At 42.8% G+C, this 11,095-nt stretch overlaps 2 protein-coding genes across 2 annotated transcripts in view; one reads left to right on the top strand and one right to left on the bottom strand.

Annotated features, from left to right (window-relative positions):
- The window catches only part of scara5 (scavenger receptor class A, member 5 (putative)), a 48,464-nt gene extending 44,743 nt beyond the window's left edge, over nt 1-3,721 (bottom strand). The window contains exons 1-2 of the mRNA XM_062550985.1: nt 3,406-3,721; nt 96-208 (exon numbers count right to left, since the gene is read on the bottom strand). Of these exons, the coding sequence (XP_062406969.1) occupies nt 96-207 (112 nt within the window). The 5' untranslated portion in view covers nt 208; nt 3,406-3,721. The remainder of the gene's footprint in view (nt 1-95; nt 209-3,405) is intronic.
- On the top strand, nt 3,540-10,877 carry LOC134098331 (sterile alpha motif domain-containing protein 12-like). The gene is made up of 5 exons (XM_062551362.1): nt 3,540-3,625; nt 4,572-4,626; nt 6,314-6,455; nt 7,211-7,348; nt 8,727-10,877. The coding sequence occupies exons 1-5, from the start codon at nt 3,540-3,542 to the stop codon at nt 8,741-8,743; spliced, it is 438 nt and encodes a 145-aa protein (XP_062407346.1). The 3' UTR covers nt 8,744-10,877.
- The last annotated feature ends 218 nt before the right edge of the window (nt 10,878-11,095 follow it).

Raw genomic sequence — 11,095 nt, 5'->3', positions numbered from 1 at the left:
TACGCTACAGCAAAGTGGCATAGTAAACAGACCGACCGCAGGTATTTTTGGAAATGGCGTCATAGTGGAAAAAGAATCTCCAAACGCGGCCTTACACTCTTCGCACAGGTTGAGTTTGGAGAGGTTCCGTCCGTCGTAGGCCTCCTCGTAGAACGAGCCGTTGTCCCGGTCCTGATAGGTGCTCAAGTACATGGCCTTGTTCTCCATCCTGCAACAGAACAGAAGCAGACCAGTAGGCGTTACATAATAATAATGACATACATCAGAACCAGACAGTGTTAACGACCCTCTGCTCTTGTGGTCCTTTTTATAGAACAATAGACACTTCAGAGATATACGGGCCAGAAGAGGTCTGACCACACCGCTGTGTGTGTGTGTGTGTGTGTGTGTGTGTGTGTGTGTGTGTGTGCGTGCTTGTCTGACCACACCGCTGGCACCTCGACGATTTTACAACGCGATGCCAGTACAGACTAAAATTCCCTCCAAATGCAACATACGGACTCCAGGACTGCATTCTGCAGTCACGTGGACTGCCTGCTCCTTCCAATACATTTACAGTGATTATAATCAGTATCAGAGTGGCTGGCACCCCTTGGCAGCTTCTTATTATGAAGCAGACTTCCAACCCTTCATGCCTTTTCAACGTGGTAGCTGATTTTTTCCACAGTCTGTTGTCCTGAACGACTTGGAGAAAGTAATTAAACATTAATCACTGCCAGTGACTTAAAGGACTGAGGAAAGGGGGGAGCGATGAAGAAAGAGCTGGGGAGAAAAAAAAAGAACGGATGAATGTGATCCAGAATGAGACAGAAAAGGAGTTTAAATGTTCCAATAAAAAAAAGTTTCTGGCCAGGCCCTCACTGAACAGTCTCATAACGTCCTAACGGGGCCCTGTGACTGTTTGGCCATGTTTACACAGAGGAGAATCCCGTCAACTGTTGTGTTTAAACATTAAGAGTCCTAAATGTCAGTATGGGCCGAACCATTTCTTTAGCCCCACAATGGAAGGAATAAAAAACATATGGCTGTAAGTGAATGACTTTCTCTCTCTCCCACCATGGGGGAGTGGCAAAACACTGCACCAGCTGGACAACAAGCCTGGGGTTGAGGAACTCTTATCACAACAAACACAAGACTGTATTACAATATAAGTCACACAGTCAATATGCTATACTGTAATTTAGTGGCAACTTCAAAATGTTGTTTAAGTAAGACTGGTTTTACTCTTTTCTCATCAGGAGTGTTGATGAATACAGAGCCCCGGACCCACTCATGCTGCCATCTAGTGCTGCCATAAATCTGAGACCAGGCCACAGCCAGAGACCCTCCACTGCAAACATTCCTGGCTCAACAGCTGTTGGGTTGAAGGACAGAGACAGAGAGGGAGATAGAGAAAAGAGAGGAAATAGAGAGAGGAGAGGAGAGAAGAGAGAGAGAAACCACACATTCCTTATCCATGGTCCTTCCCACAGTCTTGGTGGGTTAGTTGACAGACTGCAGGCCACGCATGAGCAAGAAAGAGAGAGAGGGAGAGAGAGAGAAACAGAGAGAGAGAGGGAAAGAGAGATAGCGCCAGAGAGAGAAAGAGAGAGAGAGATGGTCTCTGGCTGAGACCACAAGCCAGAGAAAGAGGGAGAGAGAGATAGAGCCAGAGAGAGAGAGAGAGAGCGAGAGAGATGGTCTCTGGCTGAGACCACAGGCCCTGCTGTGATAACACCACAGCATCATGTCTGCCACACAGCTCTGCCTCGGGCCACTGCGCGGGCCTCCGCCACATGAGACGGATCATCTCGCCTCTAAACAAGTGCAGCACATGAATGGGGCTATTTTGAGGCTTTCAAAGCATTTAGGGGAACAAAAAGTTTGAGTGAAACCAGCAAAAAAAAAAAAAGATGAAGCAATCAATGGGGCTCATGGAATAATGACACACCACCACGGCACACACCACACATCTTGTTCTGGGCACACATGTCGGGGGAGAAATCAGCGAAAGCCGCAGCCGTACTTCGGTGGAGGGCTGCCATTAATAGCCCTCGCTCTGAACAAAAACGTGAAGTACGGGAACGGACAAGGGGCTGTTTAGCAAAGTCATTAAAAAGCGCTCAGTCTGGACTTTTTCATTACGCCGTTGGGGGGGGGAGTGGGGGGGGGGGGGTGCTGCTTGTTGACATTTCAGCTCCAGCCTGACTCACACACTTGTGCTGCTAGGAGACGACCTGACGGGGGGAGAGATGACCACCCATCAGGGCTGACCGAGAGGAGGACGTTGAGAAAGAGAGAACACCCTTTCGCAGCCTTATCTCGCTCGTTCGAACCTGTCCTCTTGACTCCTGTTCAAAGGTCTGTGCTCTTGCATCGCCTTATCGTGCGGCTATTTCTCACTGTTACGCCAAAAAAAAAAAAAAAATCACCTCACACGCAAAAACAAGACCATCTATCCATTTTGCTGTTCTGGTGGCAGATGGAATCTCTGATACAAGCTGACCGGTACCAGATAAGGACGTCCAGGGGTCAGCCCATATCAGAGCTGTATCTCGAGCCCTGGACTTGTTGTCCACACCGCCCCAGCTCTTGGACTGCCTGCCTGCCTGTCGTTGTTGCATGTTCCAGCTGCTCTCCGCAGCCCTCAAAGCCTCTGAATGTATGACTTGTGTCCAGCAACCTTAATGAGGTTAAACCACACTAGAGCGAAAGAAAGAAAAAAAAACATCCCTTGTAACCAGAACTTCAAAAGCACAGCACTGGCATCTCATCAATCACTCGGAGCACAACCAAAGGACTGGGCACTGGTGAAGTGGGTCGGGGTGCAGGGGGGGGCATAAGTGACGTTGTGACCGGTGGCATTTACTGACCTCCAGCAGGGATTATTAACATCCACGGAGTGCTATTAACATTTTGCTAAGATGGACCTCGTCCAGGTCAACATCTGTTTGGAGCCCAAGAGTTTAGGTGTTATATCTTAGTCAAAACATATCAAGTCCCTTTTGAGAGAGGGTGATGGATTAAGTCATCTGTAACATTCCCCTGCATGCACAACCACAATGTCATTTCACAACATTTGGAGAGAATTGTAAAAGGTGTGTGTGTGTGTGTGTGTGTGTGCGTGTGTTGAGGTGAGTGAGAGTGAGTGAGAGAGTTGGGACCTTATTCCCGGGAAACTAATCTGTCATGCAACAGTATTTCACTCCTGACAGAACCACAGTGCAAAACACAGCATGGTGTTACTCAACCTGTTGCTTTGCCACCTTCTGTCAGTGATGCTCTGGAGAAGATGTCTAAGTGAACTTCTTTTTTGTTCCAGCAAAGCATACAGAGCAAAAATAATACACACTGCAAAATCAATCAATATCAAAAGTAAGATTTTTTTGTAAAAAAAATAAGTAAATAAAAGAAAATCTGACTTACCTATAAGCTCAGTGTGAGTTTAATAATTTTGCATGTGAACAGCCAAGATGATCATTTAAATGCATAGGTTCTATTCCTGTTTGTCACGTCTATTTTCCGATGACAGTCATTAGAACATGTTTTCCCTGTCAACGATGTGGCTGGATGACAGAAGGGAGACGATCCTGAAGTCAACAGATGAGAAGCCGGACAGAGGACAGAGTAATGCACTGACGACTGAGTGCGACTTCATAAGTTAATTCCGTACTTGCAAAGTGCAGTGGAAGCATGAATGCTGCAAGTGACGTTTATACACGCCGAGGCTGTCCCTAATTACTTATGTCCTTACCTCATTCTACAGTCTCCAGTTTCCCCGCGACTGCGCCCTGGGGCAGTGTCCACTTTTGGAAAACTTTTTGCGTCCCGCTGCATCAACACGCCCTCTAGTGGACAATTTGCTCTGAGGCAAGCGATGAATATGCCAACAGAAATAGCCTAGCCTACAGATTCCTGATCACATTACTGCGAATCAAAACACGCGTCATAACGGTCAAAAGTTGTGTTTGTTTATATGTTCATGTTGCCTACTGCAAAACTGCTCATTAAAACGGAAAGCATAACCTAATTTAATTTCCGCGCAGTGGTAGAAAACTGGGCACAGGACTTGCCCAGCTGGAGATGTCCATCTAATTCATGCAACAAAACTGTTGATTCTAATCAGGCATCTTCCGCTGTTACAACATTTGAAATTGTATATCTTGTTTGCTAAAGGCTTAATGTGTGAGCTTTAGCATTTAGTAGGCTATAGATTTTTTTTATAGATTTTTTTATTTTATTATTATCATCATTATTATTAGGCCTATTTTAATTAGGTTACATTCTACGAGATATATATTTTGAAAGGCCTAGCCCTGTTTTACAGTAGCCAAGTCAAGTTAAAACCTTTTTTGTAGGCTAATTCTCGAAGATGTTGGGTTTCTTACTGGACTGGTTTATTCCGTTGTTTATTTTTTGTTGGCTACCTGCCCGAAGCCTAACCCTCAAGAACAGGTTGTTACGACAGTGCATGATTAGCCTAAATAGTAAAACACCAGCTAAAGAAAAATGGGAGAAGCAAATTATAGGTGAGTCACTTACAGTATGTCAAAGAATTGCAGCGTTGCGTCAACGCGCTGTGCTCCTCCCAGGTGTGCCCAGATGAGCAGGAACGCGGGTGTGGCCTTTAAGAAGAGGTCGGGACAGGTAAGGATCCAGCATTATCTTTGTTTAAAACCTTAGACTACTCTAAAAAATTACTTTTACTGAATTAATGGGACTCGCGTGGATTAAATAGGATGCGTATCACCGGTGGGGTAAACAAAAAGGTGAAATTTGCCTGGCTTGACATATGTTACTTATTTGTTCTGAAGAGGACATTGATAAACATCTACAAAGCGATGTTCTGGCTCATAACATAGCAGTCGTGGTTTGTTGCATCTGCAGCGCATAGTTACAGCCAGGCATTAACGGCAGAATTCTACTGGAAAGGTTGCATGCCTTTCGTTCTTTTCATGCAATGCCGCCGTCTCCTCTTTCATGTTATGGCATTCTTCCTGATTTAGTCGAAGTAACGGTAACTTCTCGAACTGTAACCTGCCTCGTTACGTCTGTTAACAGGGGTTGATATACAGTAAACTGTAATGACAGATTGTGTCCATTGTTTTCTGAGTGTAGTCATTTTGGATCTGTTGTCAACATTCGTCATAAACTTCGCATTGTGCAATTATCAAATGGGTCGCTAGGTGGTACGTTTGTATCAGTAGACCTATTGCATACTGTCATGACAGTTGACCAAAATACTTTTTCCCATAATAAAGGCCATACCATATACCATGTGTTTACTACCTTTTCAACATGAATACAAATAGGTCCTACTGTATGTCCACATCACCTGCAGTGTTTGATGAAGTATGTTGCAATACAAATGGGCAGCTTTATTACACTGTCTTGGTTTGCCTTTACGATGAGGCATAACTGAAGTTTATTCCTGTTGTCTACCCCACTGCAGTGTTTTCATTATAGAGTTCCATGGCATGATTCTGTCACTCTCCCATGAATATTTAATGTTTCTGAAAGGAAGCAACATTGTTTAAATGTGCAGCTTTTCTTTGATTAAGGTCCTTTAAGACCGCAAGGAGAAGTAGTTCACTACTTCTGTTCATTGCAGCTTTGTGGACCCCCCAGATAACATTGAAAACCAAACAAAAGCAGCGATTTGATTATTGTTCTCACTGATTTGTCATATCAGTAAATACCAGTTCTGTGCTCACAACGGAAGCTTTTCCATCTCACAACCATATGGGAGGCCAGGCGGCATTGTTTTTTTGTTTTAGAAAGTGTTCCCTTTAGACAGCGGTAAATCATCAAGCTCAGTCTTTTCATTAAAAGGCTTGGAAGCCTAGATAGACAGAAACAGATAGATACAGTAGATAGATAGATAGATAGATACTTTATTGATTCCAAAGGGGAAATTCAAGGTCCCAGCAGCTTAACCACACACAATGTAAACACATATACTACAATGTAAAGAGGATGATAAAAAGCAAATCAACAATCAACATGACTAAAAAGAACAGTGAAATATACTAAAGATAAAGATGCATGAGGACTGGTACTGTGATCCAGCATGAGGTGTGTGTCTAGGTGGTAATACAAAATAGTCCAACAGTGCAAGGTTAAAATCTACCAGCAATAAATATGGACAATAAAAAATGTAAGCATAGTAATATAACAGTAATATACTGTAACAGTAATATGATAGTAAAATATCTCCAGACAGGTGTTCATGTGCTTTAGCCCTCTAACAGATCGCAAATTAATGCTATTATTTGTCAAGGGTCATGGATAATAATAATTGTAGTAATAATCAACCTCTCTGGTTTGCACCAAGGTCACTTCTCAGAAGTTCCACATGGGCTCATCCAAGCGAGTGTCGTACTGGACAGTGGAGGAGGTGTACCACTGGGTGAAGAAGCAGTATCTGGGTGAGCAGAGCGCTCTGCAGCAGGCCGTGCTCATCCATGCCATCTCAGGTAGCATCATGCACTTCTGATCGCTCACAGTGTGCCATATCACCAAATCAATAGGACGTGCTTCCCTTTGCTTTTCCACTTTGTTTTTTATTTGATCTCTGTCCTAGCTTAAGATATGTTTATGTGGCAAATCTCATCGATCAACAACTGAGACAGCACATGTTTTCTGTGCACTGAATTCTCTCTTCAGACTGAATTTTACTATTTTTAATATTATTATGATTATTATGTTCCTTGGGAAAATGTTTGAGTTTGTTAAGAACGCTCGCTGAATGTCTCCGGGCTGCTGTGAGAGCAGCTCACTGAGGTCTCGTAGGAGTGCATGTTCTGTGTTCTTCTGTGTTCTTCATTCTCGAGTATGTTCTGTGTTCCTCTGTGTTCTTCATTCTCGAGTATGTTCTGTGTTCTTCTGTGTTCTTCATTCTCGTGTATGTACTGTGTTCCTCTGTGTTCTTCATTCTCGTGTATGTTCTGTGTTCTTCTGTGTTCTTCATTCTCGTGTATGTTCTGTGTTCTTCTGTGTTCTTCATTCTCGTGTATGTTCTGTGTTCTTCTGTGTTCTTCATTCTCGTGTATGTTCTGTGTTCTTCTGTGTTCTTCATTCTCGTGTATGTTCTGTGTTCTTCTGTGTTCTTCATTCTCGTGTATGTTCTGTGTTCTTCTGTGTTCTTCATTCTCGTGTATGTTCTGTGTTCTTCTGTGTTCTTCATTCTCGTGTATGTTCTGTGTCTCACCGCCGGCGTCTCTCCTGGCAGGTCGTGCCCTTCTGAGGATGAGCGAGCACCAGCTGGACCGGCTGGGCATAGAACCGGAGTCGCAGCCGGAGATTCTGCAGGATCTCCTGCTCCTCAGGGTCCAAGAGGAACTTGAGAACCTCAACGACATCTTCTCAGGTAAGGCACATCCGCGTCCAGTCACTGCAACTTGTTGCCATTTCTAAAGCGGATAGTTCCGGGACTTCATTATGATTGGCTGAATCACGTGTGATGCCGTTAAACCCACATTGTGTCGTGCCTAACAACGCCCCTTAGCTGTTTTCAAACCAGTGTGACCTATGGCGTCTCAGGGCTTATTTTTATCACAGGAACCAATGGTACCATTCTATGTTATTCACAGTTAATTAGGACCTGGAATCCTCCAAAAGTTTGGATCTGCTTGCATAATATGCAAACATGGCAGTGGAAACTGAGATTGGAGGTATTAGGCTAGTAATGTAAAACGCAATAGGAAGAGAGAGACTTCTTGCAAGCCTTTAATTGCCTGCCAGTTACGACATTATTATCAAGCTTCTTCATAGCCCTCACCCTCAATGGTTTTCACATGCAGCCCGTCTATTTAGCTTTTATTCAACCACCATTTTGTAGTCTGCTGATCCAGCAGCAAAGCCTCTCTTCAACACACTAATATCTGTTCGTAAATGAGGGTACAGAATGGCCAGGCAAGGTGAATGTAAGCCTGGCAATATTTTATTATTATTATTATTATTATTATTATTGTTATTACATACCCCACAAAATGTCACAAAATGTGTTTATGAACATGTACGCACAGAAAGTAAACATGGCTGTGTGTGAACATGGTTATGCATTATAGCACAATGGCACCACTGGGTATCTCTGGGTGTTACTCAGCTTATAGACAGAACAGGTTATTCAGGTCATACTGAATATACAGTATATTGGCAGTTTATTTTGAAAACTACAGGTGTGGACAGACATCAATTATCATTTGCCGACTGTGTTTTTAGGTGACTGTTGTCTGTCCCTTTCGCTGCCCCTGCAGCATCTACTGTAATTGTTGTGGTGTTCAATGCTGCGAAATGGAAAATGGAGACCCACCCAGCAGCAGGTTATTGGTTGAGTCATAACTGAGTCCCATCAGCCAGCCCGGCTGCCAAACAAACACCTTGACTCTCCACCTTCCTCGACCCGACCAGGCATGCCTGTCCTCCAAAACAAATTGCTATGCCAACCAAACAGAACACACTCTGATATTCCATTTTTATTGTTATAGGGGTGGCAGAAAAAGCCCCAGAAAAGAAAACAAAATAACATAAAGCAATTGTAAAGCAGGGCTGGTCCCAGACTGTGATTGCCCTTGCCGACTTAACACAGAAGCCCTTTAGTGGAGAGGCAGGGAAGTGTATAGTGACTGAGAACATGTGGCGGAAATTGGTAGCAGGGTGCCAGACTCTCTTCGTTGTAGGTGGCAGTTGTGGTGGATTAGAGTTGCGTGTTCAAACTGAAGAAGTGCTCTGTCTCTGCTCCACAGAATGTTTCTCATCATGACCCAAACAGACTGCGGGGGAATGTGTGTGGACTACAGTATGCTTATTCGCTCGACATCTGCTGAAGATGGACTGGACAAGGAGCCTGTGCAGGATGGACCAGAACGGACAAAACTAAACTGGTCATGGCACTGTTCGATCCACTATGGCTAAATTAAGCCGTCCATTACAAAGATTTTATGTGCAGTATATCTGGCCAGCACCGGGTATACAGATGTAAAAAAGATTCAAACACTCAAAACGTTTTTTTAAACCCAATCCGTGTCAAATAGATCTCAGTAGATCAGCTGTAGATCATTTTAAAACATTTTTAGAGTGAGAAGCCAAAGGGGGCACTAAAGTATCACCCAGTTATAATATTAGATTAGATTATCACCAAATAATTTGATATTAGATCGGCTAAATGATGCAGTTGAATCCTGTGTATACAGTAATTCAGGTCTAACAGTGACATACTGTAGCCTACCCTCAGAAGACCTGATGACAAAATCAAAATGGCTGCACTCGATCTCAGGTCTAAGTAGACCACATAGGACCATCTCCTAGGTCTATTTTCAAGGTCTGTCACTCAATTGATTCATTAATTAATTATATTTGTATTCATTATATGATTTGTTATACATTCATATAATGAGGCACGAACCACAGACTTGATCAGCTTCTCAAATCTAATGCCTAAAGTTACAAAAGCACCCAAGACTCTTTACCACAAGACTCCACAACAGGCTGTTGCAAGGAGGGAGTTGACCAAATATGCTGTGCTAATGCCACACAAGCATTTACGCAACGCAACGCAACACAAGGTCATTTGTTGTCTCTGGAGAGTCATAACCAAAGATTATTTTCGTAGTAAGAGACGGTATGCAATATATTTTCATCAATGTTATAGCTTAACCTAGTTGCATTTATGTTCTTCTTTATTTATTCAAATTGTTGTTTGTAGAATTGTCTCATCATAACCAGATTGACCCCTTCTTGTTATGATCAATTATTTAAAAAAGATCTGTGATCCAAACTAAAGAAATGAAAAGATATGTGCATCGTAGCAGAGCAGAGCAGAGCAAGTGGCACGCTGTCGACCAAATTAGTATAGAGAGAATCTGAGCCTAGTTCAAAGGAAAGCGGGGCATAAACAAAAAGAAACGCGAGCACTAAATCTGTTTATGTTTTAAATCCTTTCCGCTTGAAGCAATCCTCTCTCTGGCGGTGGGCTTTGGCCCATGATCCTGCCGTGCTGTTTCTGCACTACACCTCACGGAAATCCTCACATTTCAGAAGCCCTCTCATGTTGATTAGGCTACCTGGCCAACACACTTAAAGAAAACTCCACATTGTTTACATGTCAGAAAAGTATGAATAATGTAACCTCTACCGGAAAGTGAGGTCTGTGATGACGGTAATGTTTATTCATTAGATAGAGGATTCTGCATTTATTACACTGCCAAGAGACCTGTTATTTGTACGGGGATGTGCCGGTGAAACAAATGGGGTTCTAATTTGGTTGACATGCTATGCGCAATGCAAAGCATTAATAGCAATATGCACAAAGTAATGCTACTTTAATTTGTTAATTTAACCACGCAACACCACACCACACATGCAAGAACCAATGGGTCAGCACAGGAAGGTCTCTAGAAGGTCTCTAGAAGTTCTCTGTACATGTATTTGTTTAAACTGACCCTGTCCATGCAACTTATAAAAAATCACTGATGACAAACTCTCATTTAAATAAAATTCAACATCCGTCATGTTTCTCTCAATATGAAAGAAAATATTTGAAATCACTGGACTGATTTCTGCATCAGTGTGCCATAAATGGACAGATATGGAGTCACAGCCTGATCGCACTGTGTGGTTAACATTGCATAGTAGCTGTGTGCACTGCACCCTGTGGAAACAAATGAGTGCCCATGCTGTGTGACCTAATGACCTTTGCAGACTCTCAGGGATGCAACAGGCCCATGTGAAAGAGTATGAAATGTTGCAAACTGTATGCATAGAAGTACTAGTTTACCCAAGTCATATGTTTAATGTTCATGTGTAACTATGTTTTGTATTTGTATAATGATAACTTGTAAAATCAAACACAAGTTATAGTAATTGCTGTATCCTAAATAAAATACATACTGTATGTATTATACTGTTTCCTATTTGTATCATTCACAATATGGCCAATGAAACTGTTACAATGGGTACCAACATACATGGCATAGATGCACAATAACAACAATCTCTTGACCATACAGTATGCATGACATGTGTTCTATACATTTGACAATTGTCATATAGGATTCAACTCGCGTCCCCAAAACCTCACAGCACACCTGTTCTCATAGCATCTGTAAGAACCCCA

This window comes from Sardina pilchardus, chromosome 12 (genome assembly GCF_963854185.1).
Source record: "Sardina pilchardus chromosome 12, fSarPil1.1, whole genome shotgun sequence".
NCBI lineage: Eukaryota > Metazoa > Chordata > Actinopteri > Clupeiformes > Clupeidae > Sardina > Sardina pilchardus.
The sequence above is the reverse complement of the archived record's forward strand: the minus strand, read 5'-3'. Positions and strand labels throughout refer to the sequence as shown.